This window comes from Protopterus annectens, chromosome 1.part2 (genome assembly GCF_019279795.1).
Source record: "Protopterus annectens isolate FY-2018-M chromosome 1.part2, PAN1.0, whole genome shotgun sequence".
NCBI lineage: Eukaryota > Metazoa > Chordata > Ceratodontiformes > Protopteridae > Protopterus > Protopterus annectens.
In genome coordinates, this window is record NC_056727.1 from 958,395,477 (window position 1) to 958,413,356 (window position 17,880).

Genomic DNA, 17,880 nt, shown 5'->3' on the forward strand with positions numbered 1-17,880 from the left:
TTGTGTTCTGGATGTCGGTCTTCTGGCTTGTCGGTGTATTCATTTCGGTGAAGTGAATGTCGGCGATGTGGTTTTTCAGGTAAGTGAAGTAGATCCGTTGTTTGTTAATGTTTCTCTCATCACTTGAAATATTAACAAAACAGGTAGCATGTCTTCTATTGCAACAAAATTCAAAGCTGCTTCCTGCTGGGGAGTACCTTGTACATAAGCACATCATCTCCTAAACCCCCATGGCTGCTTGTTCCCAACCATCAAATATAATGGAGGAGTAAAGGCTTAAAGAGTATAGTACTGAAATCTTCATATGGATAAAAAAACTGTCAAGAATAAAGCTTACTGAATTTGCTGGAGATGCCAAGACTGCTAAATGTAAAAAAAAAAAAACACTAGTGCAATGCTTTTCTTTCTTTATGAATCTGCAGACTTGTTTATATGCCACTTGGGAAAATATGATGGCAATCTTCAGTGCAGTGCATGTACAAGTAGCTAAACCATGAATTAACTTACATAAGCAATGATGTCTAAAGCTAAGAGAAACATCAATGGTAACTATTTATTTATTTTTTATTTTACATTTGTTGACCAGGAAAAGTATGACTGAACTAAAAATAGCCCTTTTTCAGAGGAGGCCTGGGGAAAAAAGCTCCAACACGTTATACCATACAGTAGACAATTACAGAAGCAGAATATACCAAATGGGATGGCAAGCCATTTTTTACTAGTAATGACAGCATTTTAACAAGTAATAAAAGTCATCATTAAAAACAGGCTACATGAGAGAAGACAAATTCATAGAGTCGTAAAATATTACATTAACATAAACACTAGTTTTTAGATGATGATTTAGAGGAGATATTTAGGAAGAGAAGAGTTAAGCTGAGGCATATGAAATCATGACTTGAAAGAGACAGGTTAGCAGTGAGGGAGTAGAAGACAAAAGATAAGGTTAGAGGTCAAATTGGTGAGCAGTTTAAGGCTAGGGGCAGTTTATGGTGGGTGAGTACAGAGGCAGGACCAGAGAGTTTTTAATTGTTCTTTAGCAGCTGCTTTAAATTGTTTTAGTTGATTTTGTAATCTAATTTGAAGTGAAAGCATATTCAGTGTGATGGTAGGATGGTAGCTGTATAGGTTGCATCCAATGTTTGTCCTAGGTTTATAGATAAGTAGTAGGTCCTGGTCTGAGCTTCGTAGTGATCTAGTAGTAGTATAGCGGGATATAAAGGAAGATATTTTAGGGCAGTAGAAAGGTTGGTATAGTATAGAGTGTATAATCTGAAGCTGAGAGAGAAGAAGCAGGTTAGGTAGTTCCAGCCAGTTTAAGTGAGACACAGTGATGGGCTTTGTAAGTGTGTTGGGCAGAGAATCTGGCTACCTTGTTATAGGTTGAGGTAAGTTTTGCTAGGCATGTGGTGTTTAGATTAGTAAGTATTTGAGAACCATATAGTAGACTGGGTAAGAGATAGGTATGAGAGAGGGTTACTTTGGCTTTGGAGGTGAGAAACGTTCTGTTTCTGTATAGTAGGCCTAGTTTCTGATGGATCTTCCTAATATAGTTGTTGATGTGCAAGTCAAATTTAAGTTGATTGTCTATAGTGATGCCTAAGAGCTTGGTGCTAGATTCAGCTAATATTGGAGTCTTATTGAGTGACAGTATAGTGGAAGTAGATTTAAGATGGTTAAGAGATTTTGGGAGAAAGAGTAAGAGTTTTTTTTTTTTTTTTTTTGCATTCAGGATTAGTTGATTGTTGGTGAGCCAGGATTTGACTGATATAAAGGCAGCCTGAGTACTAGAGATGATACTGGAGGGCGAGTCAGAGATAGTGATCACAGTGGAATCATCGGCATATTGTACAAGAGATGACTGACAGCAAGAAGTATGGAATGGATTGGTGAAAATATTAAATAGTAATGGACCCAATATAGATGTTTGGGGGATGCCCATTTTTACTGGGAGGAAGAGGGAAAGTGCAGAGAGCAATTTCACTAATTGTAGACGATTGGAGAGATAGTTAGAAAATCAGGTGACAGTTGCAGAGGAGATATTTAGATTAGTCAGTTTAGTCAGAAGTAGAGTGTGTGACATGGTATCAAAGGCTTTAGAATGGTCCAGAAATAAACAGGAGACAAGTTTGTTGTTATTATGAGCCTGGGAAATAGTGTTTGTAAAGGAGATAAAGGCAGCGGTGGTACTGTGTTTTGGGCAGAAACCATGCTGAGTAGGACTAAGTAGGTTTCCTGTACTATATATTGCAGAGTTTGCTTATGAATGCATTTTTCAAGTAGTTTAGAGAGGGGTGACAGAATGGCTATAGGTCTGAAATTAGAGATTTCTTGGGAGTTACCTCCTTTGTGGCTAGGTAAAGTGTAAATTTCTTTTCAAATAAATGGTACTTTAGACTCAGAGATATTGTGGTTGATCAAGATGGATACAGGAAAAGCAAGAGTATCAGCTGCTAGTTGGAATTAGTAGGAGGAATATTATCAGCAGAAGTAGAGCAATGTTTTAATTTGGAGAGTAGTGATTTGATATAAGTAGTGGATACAGGTTGAAGAGAAAAGTGTTTAGTGGAGTTGGGACTGGAAAGTGGGTCAGAGAGATTAGAATCACTAGCTCGGAGGGGGGGTTAGAATTAATCATCTTTGATACTGATTCTATAAAGACGGTGTTAAATATAGTGGCAGTTTCTTCTATTTGGGTAGGGATTAGGGGAAGAAGGGTTTCCTGAATGAAGTATTTGATTGACTGAGTTCCAAAATGTTTTGGGATTGCCAGGAAGGTAAATTGCCAGACAGATAAATGGTGAGCTTTCTACATAATGTAAGGCTAAATTAGCAAAACTGCTTCAGAAGATAGCTGTTTTGCCAGGCAACATGGCACAAAGTTCTGAACTGTCCCTGACTTTGCAGAATCCCCTTGATTCTGTCTCATATTTTTACCTTGTCTCACATATTTCCCATAGAATACCATATTCACATTCATACATTTAAACCCTTCCCATATATATTCATTTTTAAACTTTTTCTAAAATTTATTTTTTTTTTGCAATCTAAAAACAATGTCATGTTTCTTCTTCACTTCTGTGAACACATTTTCTTTCTTCTGTCACCTAATATTTTTACTTCCTTTCACTGTTAACTTGTCTAATAAAATTCTTCACAAAAATCCTCTGCTTCATAAAGAAATTCAAACCTTTTTCTTCTGACTTTTATTACCTTTTTATCTTCTTTTAATTTCTTTCATGAGTACACCAACAAAAAATCATACTATTCCATTCTTTTCTTTTCCCATCAACCTCCCTTCCATAATTTCATTTTTTATCATATTCTTTTTCTTTAACCCTGTCCATGTTTTCTTCTCCATGTTTTTCCTTACATACATATTCATATTTTTCACATCGCATCTTACCTGTCATTTCTTTTTTCTTTCTTTTATCTTTCTCATTACCCAAAATAAATGCATAGATGCTAATTGAACCACTGGATTTTTTTTTAATTCAAACCATCTTCCTCTTTTTGTTTAAATTATTCCTCTTCTCTCTGGGTTCAGCCTTGAGCCGCAAAAGAAGTAAAAAAACTCTAATAACTGTTATCCATTTGAGTGAGAAACATATACAGTCCCCCTAAATATGCATTTTTTCCCTAATACATAAGTATTTAGCATACATGTCTATTTTCTGAAATGGTAAGGAAAAACATTTTCACCAAACTAATATTGTTTTTTACTTGTTCCAGTATCTCTCTTTCTATTGACTTATTACACTTCTATAGTCACCAAATATCACTCCCAAAACCTTTACTTCCATTCTTGTGGAGTATATTCAGTTTATTGTTTTATCTCACTAAATCCCGTATTTAACTGCAAAACACTTTTTAACAACTTTTTGATCTTTATTACAACTTCACTTATCCTTCCCTTTTTTTCCTTTTAGAACTAAATCATCTGCATATGTCATACATATTGGTAATTTAACAATAACTTCCATCTCACATCTTGCCTCCCTCATTTCACACATGCATGTCTGTTTTACTGCATTCATTAATAAAAAATAAGCACACACGCATTGGGAATCCCTAGTTTACTCCTCTTGTGATACTTATTTTTTTCTCAATCCATCCATTTAACATAACTTTTACCCATGAATGCTCATAATTTTTTTTATTACATTAATATTTTCTTCTCCTATGTTATTTGCCTCTAAAATATGTCACATTGCTTCATGGTTCACTTTATAAAATGTGTAGCTACGTCACATGCTATCAGTCTTACAACTTTATTTTCTTTCAGTACATCTATACTATATCTTTCACTATAATTAGCATTCCTTTCACCTCTCTTACTTTTATGCAATAAATCCCTTCTCCAACTATATCATCCAAAACTTTCTGTATTCTTTTTTGTAGTATTTTCATAAATATTTCATTGTTAGCATCAGTAGCATAGCAAGGGTGGGATGAAAGGGGCAGTTGTCCTGGATGAAAACTATTAGGGGTCATGATTGGAAGGAACAGTTTCTGCATTTTTATTGTACCAGAAATTCTGAATGCCAGTACAGAAAGGCACTTCAGAGCTTCCTCCGTGTTAAGCTGTAACACACTGATATTAGTTTGCTACAGTTTAAATAAACATAATTTTTTTTTGCTTTTCAGTGGAAGAGTTGGGGGGACGGATCTGACTTTAATAAGCTGATAGCTTCAAATGTAGTGATCGACTTAATACAGTAAATTGCTTTTTTTTTTTGCTCTTTATTGGAAGATCGGGTGGGTATGGATCTGACTGTAATAAGCTGATGGTTACAGATGTAGTAATTGGCTTACTGTAGTGAAGTGCTTCTTTTACTCTTCAATGGAAGACGGGGGAATGTGTCTGTAGTAAGATGAACACTACAAATGTAGTGATTGGCTTAATACAATAAAGTGCTTTCTTTTTTTTTACTCTTTAATGGAAGAGCAGGACAGGAGTGTGGATCTGGGTGAAATATGCTGATCACTACAATTCAAAACCTGAAGAGCTGGGTTGAGGAGGCATGGGACAGCACTGGGAGCTAGATGAGCCAGTCAGTATTCTTTATTGTTATACTCCTCCATTTTTTATGTCTTTTTTCATCTTTTTTCCATATAAATTTTATCACTTCACCACATATGCTTCATCCATTCTTTTATATATATATATATATATATATATATATATATATATATAATATATATATATATATATATATATATATGTATATATATATATATATATATATATTTTTTAATTTTCTTTCATCTTTATTAATTTCCTTATAATACTCATAATTTTTACCATCTAATCACAGCACTGATTCAGTCTTACTTTCTGTTATCACTTTCTTTCTTTATTCTAGTGTATTATTTTCTAAAAAATTCCTTACCTTTTCAGATATTTTTTACTTTCCATTCTTCTTGCCCTTCCATTTCCTGTTTTCACATGTTTCTATACAACATTTCAATCACATCCATAATATCTGCTTGTTTGTATTTTATATTTCCTTTGCCATCTATGATAACATCTATCCTTCCTATCATTTACTTTTTTTTAATAAATAAGGAAAAACCTTTTTTTCTTACAGAAAAAAATATTTGCCTGTGTAACATTATTTTTACTTTTTTATTCTTTTCATGCATCATTTTCTGTTTCTCTTATTTTGTCACTTCCTTTTTCTGTCTCTTTCTTATCATTCTTTAATATTTCTTTATATTTCATCATATTTATTTTTTCTTATTCTTTTCATTTTCTTATTCTTTTCCTTTCTAAATTTATTTTTTATACTTCTGTTTATACACAACCCACCATTCTGTTCACTTTTTTTGCAAAATGGTCTCATTGTCATATATTTCCATAATATTTCTTTCTCTTATCATTGTATCTCCTTTTTAAACTCTGCAGTTAATCTCTTCATCCCTTTTCCTTTCTTTATTATTTCATTGTCTTCCCCTGTTCTGGCCCATACTGCTTTATGATCTGAAAACACGGCTATCTGTACTCATCCTGTTATTCCTTTCAGGCCTTTATAGTAAACTATACAATCAGTATTAGTCTTAAACATTCCTCGTTTATATATCCATTCTCTATTCTTCCCTACTTTTAATCACAGCATTTTATTAATTCCCTTAACATCTTAATATCCTGTGTTATTTTTCCCTTTTCTTTTCCCAGGTAATAGTTAAAATATCCTGCCATCACTATTGCCATATTTACTAACACAGATTTCTCAGTTTTGTCTGTCATATTAGTGCATGCATAAATCACTATTAATCTTATACATTTTTGTTTCATTGTCATATCCCATATACCCTTCCTGGTACTACTATTGTTACATCTAAAATTCTTATTTCTTCATGTATAGAACAATTCCTGTTCTAGAACATGTTCCACTTCCTACTGACCAAACAATTTAGCCACCCCCCATGCTGCCTGAATTCTTTTCCTTTTGTCTTCATTGTTGCATCTGTTATCTTGCAAGCAAAAAACATGCATTTTTATTTTTTTACACCATTCCACCATCACCAAACCCCTTATATTATTTGTAATACTATTCACATTTAATGCTGAAATGTCATAATTTTCCTTTTTTGTATGTTTTATATCCACATCTTATTTTTCTTTTCCTTCTTCAAAGTGTCCAACCACTTCATTTTTCGCTATCTTGGTCTTGTTTTTCTCTCATCTTCATTACTCATTCTTCCTTCTCTTCCATTTCTAAAATAGCAAATGTGCTCTCTTCCTATAAATTAATAACCTCACAGTGACCCGCTATTTCTTCTCTAACTACCTCTACATTGCTTAACCTTTCTTCACTTTACTCTGCCCCATGCCTCCTTCTCCTTCAACATCTTCTGTGACAATATTTTCTCTTGTTTGTCTTTCGTCTCAGCTTTCCTGTCCATCTACTCTTTTCTTTTCTAATATGGGACTGTCAAAACAGAAATGTTCGAATTGTTCACATTTTCTACAAAAAGACTTACATTTTTTGCTGAATGTCCCCACTTCCAGCATTGGCAACACTTTCATTTGTTACAGTCTTGTACTAAATGATTTTCATCCCCACATAAATAGCATGCTTTTGGTTGGTCCTAGTACCTAGCAAATCCTCTTCTACTAATCACAGTTATTGTTTTTCCCATCATTAACATCCATTGTTACCCACACTTCCCAACCCCAAATCCATACATTTCTTTCATTGGATATATTTAAATTCATCTACTTTACTACATAATCAATGAAAAAAAAACAGTTTTAACTCATGCTCATCTATACCTGAAGCCCTAAATTGCACATTTTTTGTAGTCTCAGTTTTTTCATTAAGTTAAAGCTTTTAAATGTCACTTCCCAACACTTTTCAGCTCTCAAATGAATTAATACTGCTATGTCTTTTATGTTAAACCCTAGTGACAAAATAATACTGCCTGTAATGTCATACCTGTTCACACTACCATCACTTTTACTTTTTATTCTTACCACTGGTTGTCTTCTCTTTGGCTGTGGGGAAACTGCAAATGGTTATCACCTCTCAGTTCCTTTTTCCATTATTTCCTGCCATGCTGTATGTACATAACTTTTTCTTTCTTGTAACAAAAAACCCTATGGAAGAAGTAAACCCTGAAATCTGGCTGCTCCACCAGACAAGAATACCTGTTTTCCCTTCAGCAACTGTTTGTACTTCCAGTCTCAGTTACTTTCACCACCATTTCACTCTCTCTCACCTTTGGCTTTGTCTGGTTCATCAAATCTTTCAGCACATGTGTCTCCAGTCCTCCATTTTCCAAGTCTGTAATAGTTATTTAATCTCCTTTTCCTTCATTCAGTAAATTTTCTCCTGCTCCTCTGTCCAGCTCTGCTGCACTCTTCTCCATCTTGGAATTTTCAGAACTGCAGTAGCAGCCCTCCAGCATCACCTAGCAGCTCCAGAGCATGTTTCACTTCCTCTTCTCCAAAGAATAGGGGAAATTCTCCAGTCCCTGGCCAGATTCCTTTTAGTCAGTATGAAAATCATCTCTTGTCTCCCATGAAAAGAGGCTATTGACCTAGTGGGACTATCCCAGTCAATAAAGTGCAAATAAATAAATAAAAAAAAAATTAAGAGACGTGCAGGACATGTACATTTTTTATTGTTACTTTCTACAGATGTATTGCATTCACTACTCTTTACCATTTGATAAGAATTCCACACCCTGTTTTCCCTACATTCTCAACTTTCATTTTTAGATAATCCTATATTTAATTGTCTTACTGTCCTACTTCTTTTTTTCCTTTTAACTTCCTTCATGGTATTCTTGAAAAAGTTACTCCCCTCAAAAGATCTACACCAATTAATGAACTTCAATAAATTAATCTAATTTTATTGATGTATCACTGTGCACTGACATTATATGTCAGTGTATGAGCTGCTAGTTTAAGCAATGCTGATTAACAGTTTAGTTAGCTGTGCTTTTATTTTGAACAGTATTATTGGCACTTTGTTATATGTCATATTCTGAAATAAACTGAAAGCTCAGCAGTATCACTGGCACAACAGGTAGCACACTCACCTTTGGTGCAGAAGGCTGTGGGTTCTGTTACAGCACCAGGTAGATCCATAGCTGACACTTCAGTGCAGCATAAGGGGGTGGTGTTGTACGTCTGGGTGTGTCATCCTTCAGAGGACATGTTAAACTGAGCTTCCATCTGCTTGTGTTAATGCTAGTTCAGGTGGATGTAAATTATCCCATGGCATCTATTGAAAAGATTAAGGAAAGTTCCCTGAAAAACTTGCCAAAATGTCTCCTAGTAGTGTAAATACCACCTCTGGTCTCCTCTGAAAAGGGGTCTCTAGCCTAGTGGGACTAACCTGGTCCAACAAAGAGTAAAAAATAAATGTGAAGCAGCTGATAAAAAGTGTAAAAGAAATGATTCAATATATACACAACACATATTCATTCAAAATTGCACGACACATTGTTAGCTGAAATAATTGAGCTTTTTTTCACTTCTTGCCCACTAATGTTATTAGCTGTTATAAAGCATCTGTTAATAAATTCTGTTTCCTAGTTGGTATCATGGTTAGATTTGCTACACATTTCACACCACTTGGCTTTCAGGTTTAGTTCCCATTGGGATATGCTCTGTAAAGATTTAACATATTTTGCTTGTGTCTATCTTGATTTTTCCTAAGGACTTGGGTTTCCACACCACATTCCAGAGATACACACCAGATAAACTGATAAGGTCCCAAACTGTCACTGGATATGTGAGCTTTGAATGTATGCACATTTTGTGATAACTAATACCTTATTAAGGACATTCCTCCTTCACACCCTTGGCTTGCTAGTATCAACCTTGTGACCCACAAGTGGAAAATCCAGTAATGAAAATGAATGAATGAATATTCTGTATATAATATTAATATCATCTACCAATGATGACTATGTCTTAAAAACTAGAATGGCATTGGTGGCAAAATTCCAGAGACGAGAGAAAGTATGTATTAGGCTATCATAACAAATCTATTATACTTTTACCATAATTAATTACGTAGATGGTGATGATTAATTTATCAGTAACCAGCTTAATCTATTTCAAGGGCATATTGGAGCCACAGTCTCCCCAGCAATCAGTGGGTAAATGAAAGTGAAAGTGTTCCTGATCAGGTTACCAGCTCATGCTAGCATGAACACAGACATAAATATAGACAATTTAGACAAGCATCAGTTCACCTGCAGCATATCTCTGGATTCTGGAATGTGGGGTAAAACCAGAACACCTACTGAAAACCCATACAGAGAATGCGGAGGCTCTGGAAAAAAAAGATACCGCCATCAATATCCATAGTAGAGAACCAAACTCTGTGTGGCAGTAGTGCTGTGGAAAGCCAGCTACATTGTGCATCATATAAGCTATCAACCTGAGCAAAAATATTACCGTTTGGAATATTATTAATCCTGACTCTCACCTTTTCCACCAGTAGCATGGAGCATTTTTAGGTGATCTACAGTCATCTGAAGGATCTCAGCTTTCTCCAACTTTGATGATCCCTGTGGAAACAATGAAAGAGAGAGAGAGCAAGAGAGGGGGACAGGAAGAAAGAGGGAAGTGAGACAAGAGAGAGAGAGAAGAGTAAAAGAAATCAAAAATAAACACAAAATTAATGCTTAAGAAAGATGTTTGGCGAAAAAAGCAAATGAGACTGTTTATTTTTAACAGGTCAGTATAGACGTGAATAAAAACACAAACCTTTTTCTTTCTGGAGCTAATACATTGTTTAGGCAGAACATAATGCTTTCAAGTATAAATTAATTAGAGCATTTATTTGCTGATGCTAGATGTAAGTAAAACCAATGTGTAATTAAATTAACAAGGGATGTGCCTCTCCTTGGTTTGTGAGAGCCACCATGATGTAAAATAGCTGTTTAACCTGTTTCACCTGACCTTGCATATCTACCCTCTAACTCTACTTGTTCTCAAGGCAGCACAGTGCTTCAGTACCAAGTGTTCTGCTTCACAGTCCTGGAGTGGGGTGCAGCACAGTACCTCAGTACCAAGTGCTCTGCTTCACAGTCCTGGAGTGTGGGGTTCAGCACAGCGCCTCAGTACTAAGTGTTCTGCTTCACAGTTCTGGAGTGTGGGGTTCAGCACAGTGCCTCAGTACTAAGTGCTCTGCTTCACAGTTCTGGAGTGTGGGGTTCAGCACAGTGCCTCAGTACTACGTGCTCTTCTTCACAGTCCTGGAGTGTGGGGTTCAGCACAGCGCCTCAGTACTACATGCTCTGCTTCACAGTCCTGGAGTGTGGGGTTCAGCACAGTGCCTCAGTAATACGTGCTCTGCTTCACAGTTCTGGAGTGTGGGGTTCAGCACAGTGCCTCAGTATTAAGTGTTCTGCTTCACAGTTCTGGAGTGTGGAGTCCAGCACAGTGCCTCAGTATCAAGTGCTCTGCTTCATAGTCCTGGAGTGTGGGATTCAGCACCGTACCTCATTACCAAGTGCTCTGCTTCACAGTCCTGGAGTGTGGGGCTCAGCACAGTGCCTCAGTACCAAGTGCTGTGCTTCACAGTCCTGGAATGTGGGGTTCAGCACAGTGTCTCAGTACTAAGTGCTCTGCTTCACAGTCCTGGAGTGTGGGGTTCAGCACAGTGCCTCAGTACTACATGCTCTGCTTCACAGTCCTGGAATGTGGGGTTCAGCACAGTGTCTCAGTACTACGTGCTCTGCTTCACAGTCCTGGAGTGTGGGGTTCAGCACAGTGTCTCAGTACTAAGTGCTCTGCTTCACAGTCCTGGAGTGTGGGGATCAGAAAAGTGCCTCAGTACTACGTGCTCTTCTTCACAGTCCTGGAATGTGGGGTTCAGCACAGTGCCTCAGTACTACGTGCTCTGCTTCACCTGGAGTATGGAGTTCAGCACAGTACCTCAGTACCAAGTACTCTGCTTCACAGTCCTGGAAGGTGGGGTTCAGCACAGTACCAAGTGCTGTGCTTCACAGTCCTGGAGTGTGGGGATCAGCACAGTGCCTCAGTACTAAGTGCTCTGCTTCACAGTCCTGGAGTGTGGGGTTCAGCACAATACCACAGTACCAAGTGCTCTGCTTCACAGTCCTGGAGTGTGGGGTTCAGCACAGTGCCTCAGTACTATGTGCTCTGCTTCACAGTCCTGGAGTATGGGGTTCAGCACAGTGCCTCAGTACTACGTGCTCTTCTTCACAGTCCTGGAGTGTGGGGTTCAGCACAGTGCCTCAGTTCTACGTGCTCTGCTTCACAGTCCTGGAGTGTGGGGTTCAGCACAGTGCCTCAGTACTATGAGCTCTGCTTCACAGTTCTGGAGTGTGGGGTTCAGCACAGTGCCTCAGTACTACGTGCTCTGCTTCACAGTTCTGGAGAGTGGGATTCAGCACAGTGCCTCAGTACTACATGCTATGCTTCACAGTTCTGGAGAGTGGGGTTCAGCACAAGTGCCTCCGTACTAAGTGCTTTGCTTCACAGTCCTGGAGTGTGGTGTTCAGCACAGTGCCTTGGTACTACGTGCTCTGCTTCACAGTCCTGGAGTGTGGGGTTCAGCACAGTGCCTCATTACTAAGCACTCTGCCTCACAGTTCTGGAGTGTGGGGTTCAGCACAGTGCCTCAGTACTATGTGCTCTGCTTCACAGTCCTGGAGTGTGGGGTTCAGCACAGTGCCTCAGTACTAAGTGTTCTGCTTCACAGTTCTGGAGTGTGTGGTTCAGCACAGTGCCTCAGTACTAAGTGCTCTGCTTCACAGTCCTGGAGTGTGGGGTTCAGCACAGTGCCTCAGTACTACATGCTCTGCTTCACAGTTCTGGAGAGTGGGGTTCAGCACAGTGCCTCAGTACTAAGTGCTCTGCTTCACAGTTCTGGAGTGTGGGGTTCAGCACAGTGCCTCAGTACTATGTGCTCTGCTTCACAGTCCTGGAGTGTGGGGTTCAGCACAGTGCCTCAGTACTACATGCTCTGCTTTACAGTCCTGGACTCTGGGGTTCAGCACAGTACCTCTGTGCCAAGTGCTCTGCTTCACAGTCCTAGAGTGTGGGCTTCAGCACAGTGCCTCAGAACTAAGTGCTCTGCTTTACAATCCTGGAATGTGGGGTTCAGCACAATGCCTCAGTACTAAATGCTCTGCTCCACAGTCCTGGAGTGTGGGGTTCAGCACAGAACCCCAGTAGTAAGTGCTCTGCTTCACAGTTCTGTAGTGTGGGGTTCTTCCATGTACCCTCTGTGTAGAGTGTGCATGTTCTCACTGTGTTTGCATATGCTTTCTATAGGTACTCCCATTTCCATGTAGATGTGAAATGGGTTGGCTGATTGGTTACTGTGTGTGTGTGTGTGTGTGTGTGTGTGTGTGTGTGTGTGTGTGTGTGTGTGTGTGTGTGTGTGTGTGTGTGTGTGCGCACTTGTGTGTGACTGAGTATAAGAATAGTGGACACAAGACTGCATTGTATAATAAGATGCAAATCCATTATGACTTATTGCACCATGCAGTAGCCAATAGGATGTGCACTTCTGATATATAAAATCCCCAAACCCCTGACTACTGCACAGCACTGGAAAAGGTAATGGCTTTACTACAGTAACAATGCAGTATACCAGAGCAGAATGCTAAGGGGCATTCTGCCTTGCCATGCTGTTCCCTATATCTAATTTCTAAAAATGAGGCCCAGTTGTTCAATGTAATTTTACTGGTACAGCTATTGTCTGAAGTCCCAGTTGTTATTTATCTTTTTTTCTGCACATAGTATGCCATTTTTTGTTAATTTTCAGCTTTTAAGTGGGAGCTGGGACATGACCTTCCACTGGGTGCTCTCTCACACTGAGACAGTAAGTGAAGTTATTACTTGCCATAACTAAACGCTTGCAAGTGTCCTTTTTATTTTCCGGTCCATATGTCTTCCTTTTGCTGAACTTCCACTCCATCCTCTATTATATCTTCCAACTCTGCTGTCTCTTACATACCTACTGCCCTAGTCCTTCTCCTGTAATAATGTACTGTCTGTTTTGTCACTGTTGCCCTCTGCACTCTTGCTACTATAGAATCTTTTACCATTCCTAATCCCTAACCTCCCCACCCTTCTTGCTCCTCCCTACTTTTCTGGAATGCTCTGTACCTCCTTCACTCATAGTCTTCATATTCGGCAAAGGGCTGGTGAAGAACAAACAAGATGACCTGAGGTGGTTCTACTTTATTTTTGGTACATTGGATATAACAGTCAGGTGCACTATATTGTCTGTTACTTGTTGCTATAGTTTAAATGCTACATCCTTGTTGAACTATAACCAGGCATGCTCTGTGCAGTTCCATTCTGTGTCTATTTACCAAGTTTACTGTTGATATGTTTGCTCTTTACTGTATATACAAATGTCATGACTCTGAATCTGTATTCACTGTAAGAATGAACATACTGCATTGCAATTTTTGTTTAATTAGACCATAGATCATAAATAATATAAAAATATATTGTATATATGATATTCTTCATCTCTTCTTTGTTTCCTGTTTACATATTTACCTGGCTTTTTCATTGTCACAGCACTCATTGTATATTCATACGTAAGTACTTATTTATGTGTTTGTAGAAATTATGTTTATACTGTGTTTTTTTGTTTGTAAATCATGTATGTCTAGAGCTTTTCTCCCTGATCTTCCACTGTAAATGGGTTGTGCCTAGTTAGACCTCCCAGTCAGCAAACTAAGCTAAGTAAATAAAATAACTAAATAAACACTACACACCACAATAGACATGTGTGCTTTTTGTAAAAGACAAAGCTAGGAACACAGTTCATTTGACTGGCACTAAGGTTTTCATTGAAAAGCTTTCTGTTTTATATCCTGTAGCAACATTTATGAGTTTCTCGGTGTATATACTTTGGCAAACCATATTGCATTAATTTAGAACCATCTGAGTAGTGACAAAAAACTAGAACAATACACAGCCCTATCAACTGGGTGAATCCTTGACACACAAGTCAACCCTGAAGCCAAGTACAATTATACTTTTAACTCTGTTTTGTGTATTTTAAAAAAATAGAAACCAGACTGTAATCATTATAGAGAGAGAGAGAGAAAGATGGGGAATCAGAGAGAAAGAGACAGAGAGAGAAGGAGCGAGGTGAAAGAGAGAGAGAGAGACATCAGAGACACTGATTTTTATGAAACCAGCCGACAGTTTGGTAGCACACAGAATGACACCTGTCCTGTACTCATTCAGTTCTGTCCTCTTCTTGTACAAATTCCATCATCTATGCTATACTTTTATGTGAATACAAATAAAAAAATCTGCCTCCCTTTGTGTGCTGTAGCACTTTACCTATCATATTTTGTATCAATGTTGTATTTATTAGAAGCATTGCCCTTCCTCTTGGTTTGTTGTCCTGCTTGTACTGACCACTTCTTTGCCACATAGTAGTAATAGTAGAGATCGTGATAATGTCACCATTTATTATTATTATTAGTAGTAATAACAATGACAGACCCCTTCTCAGCTCTCTGCACTGTGTATTATGCAGCTGTCACCCTAGGGATTATTTAACAGTACATCTGGAGAGAGCCCATTCCCCTATTATTCTCATTAAAGCACTTACTGTAACCATTGTAAGATCAAACAATAAACAAAGTAGTTCCTCAGCATTTTCTCTGCTTGAAAAGAAAACTGTTTTTTCATCATCAAAATGTTGGCATTCTGTCACTTGTTTGTCTCACTAGTGATTCACAGCTCCATATTATTACAAAGATGGTTTCACCATCATTTTACTTTCACCATAGATGTATCTATCTCTGTAGTCTGATGGATGATAAATACTAGTTAATGTATTTACATTGCTCATTTTCTCCATCATTTGGACAAACCACAGTGCTTATTGCCTAAACAGCCTATTTCTCCTACACAGTAACTGTTTTATGGAAGTTCCATATAGTTATAACTTCCCTTAGGACCGCTGATACCACTGCTGCATCCAAAATACTATTTTGTGTGGCCACTACTCTGACTGTTGAAAAAATGCTTCCTTATACCATTTCAACACCTTTAAATCATGTTTTCTTGTACTTGTGATAGGTTTACTGCCTGGATAAAGGCCCTTGATACAGCCCGAAAGTTTTGATCTAGGTAGGAAAAGGACTAGAGCATCATATCACAGTGAAGGCAAATGCACTAAAGCATGTGTCTACATCTGATGTTGATGTCATTGAATACTAGCTGTAGAAGGCAGGATTGATTTTGGAGCAATCAAACCCACCCATCCTACTTTCTCTGCTTTGTTAAGGAGTTTCAGGGGTACCAACATTTGGTTGATGACTGGAAATGTGTGGAGACAAAATTATATATAAAAAAAATCTCTCATATGTGATCGACAATTTAAGACCTGTTTAAAATAACTAGGTATGAAATTACTCCCTCTGAAATTAGTTCCACTGCTAACTGCTTGAAATAAGGCAGTAACAAATAACTGTTGGACCAGTGTGCCGCCCAGCCTGACTCTTGCTTTTTGAACTGTATCATGTATGATTATAGCTAACGAAGTCAGACTTACTGGTTTATATTGTTTCTCACTAGACGTTGTCTTGGCATGTCAGATTGGGGCTGAAAAGCACCAGTGTCTGACTGTCTGTCAATCCATTCACCAGATGAAAAAAGGTGCAGGAATTAAAATGAAAGCACCGAATAGATGTAGGAGTAGTTTTTTGGATGTCAAATAGAGTTTGTCACAGCATGTTATACTGTGTACATTCATTGACCTTCAGGTTTTTCTGTTAGGAGCATGCTGTTAGGGCCACTCGGTCACCTCTAACAAACCTCTCTCAACAGACCCCGTTTGCTATAAATTTCTCTCTCCCCTAACTGCATTTAGTTGTGTAAAGTCTTGATAATTTACTTAGTTAAGTACACTCCTACCCACTTCAAGTTACTACTAATCCTTGTAGCCTACCATCTTAGTAACACTGTCCGGCCCAAAACTTTCCAGTGCTCATCTTAAACCCCTCTGCTTTTTTCTCAGCTATACTCTCCCTTTACAGCAAACTGCAGTAGTGCAACTATACAAGGGTTCTGTCCTTCTGCCTTTCACCCTATAAAGCTTAGGTTTTATTGCCCCAGTGCAACCTCCTCTCAATCTGTGCACATCCTCTTTCACCCTACCTACCTGCTTTTCTTTTAGATGTTGGAGACAGTTTTATCTTGAATGTTGTTTTTGCTAGTTATCTCGGTCTGTTCGAGATCTGTTGCATCCCACTCAGTTTGCCCTCTGCTGTGCTCCAGGCTCACAATGCTCCCATACCCTACCCCCTTTCACACCCACCCCCGCTTTCCTTACATTTATACTTACACAGACCACACCCCACTGCTCTCTCACCCAGTCACGTTTCCTACATCACATAAAATCCAACCCATCACATGTCTACCACTCTCACCATCACACTCACACTTCTCTCTCACTCTCCTCTCCTGCAGCCCACCCACAATCCCCATCCTGCTTATTCTCCTCCCACAACATACCATACATCTACACTCAACTTCTACCTCATGCAGCACATCCACCTTCCTACTAGTAACAATGCTAACAGTCTCAACTTTGCTAACCCTACTACTCATATCTTCCTACTACTCCACCTCCTGTCACCACCTCACCATCTCCCATAAACACACATCCACTAGGATTCACCACCCTCCACTATCTTATCTAAACTCTAATATCAGCATATCCTCATAACTGTTCAACTTCATCTACTTCCACCTTTTCCCTCTAAAATACCCCTCCACACTAAAACCTACTCTCCTACCCTACAAAAACCCCAAGCCATCCAATAAAGGCATACACTACTACTTACTCAAGTCCTCACTGCTTAATCGTTGTGGGGACATACACCCTAACCCTGGCCCTGCACAAAATTGCAGATCATCCTCCCAAATAGTGAACTCTGCTTCAGCTATCTCCTCACCCTTACCCATACCACCTCTGACCCACTAATCTTAAATATTAATCTTAGAAACATTCTCAACAAAATTCCCGAATTCAAAGCAACACTGACACTGTACTGTCCAGGTATCGCTATACTTTCTGAAAAAAAGACCACAATAAAAGCAATGAATTTCTGCTGCAAGGATATAACATCCATAGAGTAGACAGAAAGCACAAACATGGCGGTGGTCTAGCCATTCTATACAAAATGAATCTTGCCCTCCAGCAACTGGATATATCAGCTCCTATAATTACAAACTTTGAAGTCATAGTCTCTCTTCTACACATCAACAAAATTAAGTCCATTGTAAGTATAGCTATATACCTCCCCCAGGTAACAATAGCCATACCATTGAAAATCTACTTAGCTGGACCTCCTCTAACTTCAATCAAGAAACAGTCTTAGGCGATTTCAGTCTAGACT

At 38.4% G+C, this 17,880-nt stretch overlaps 1 protein-coding gene across 2 annotated transcripts in view; it reads right to left on the reverse strand.

Annotated features, from left to right (window-relative positions):
* LOC122792188 (hairy/enhancer-of-split related with YRPW motif protein 2-like) overlaps positions 1-17,880 on the reverse strand; it is a 161,686-nt gene that overhangs the window by 15,932 nt on the left and 127,874 nt on the right. Inside the window, exons 4-5 of one of the 2 annotated variants that reach the window (XM_044059914.1) lie at positions 9,951-10,032; positions 8,558-8,735 (exon numbers count right to left, since the gene is read on the reverse strand). In XM_044059914.1, coding sequence (XP_043915849.1) covers positions 8,722-8,735; positions 9,951-10,032 — 96 coding nt within the window. In that variant the 3' untranslated portion in view covers positions 8,558-8,721. Of the gene's footprint in view, positions 1-8,557; positions 8,736-9,950; positions 10,033-17,880 lie in introns of those variants that run through there. The other variant, XM_044059913.1, reaches the window with a different exon arrangement.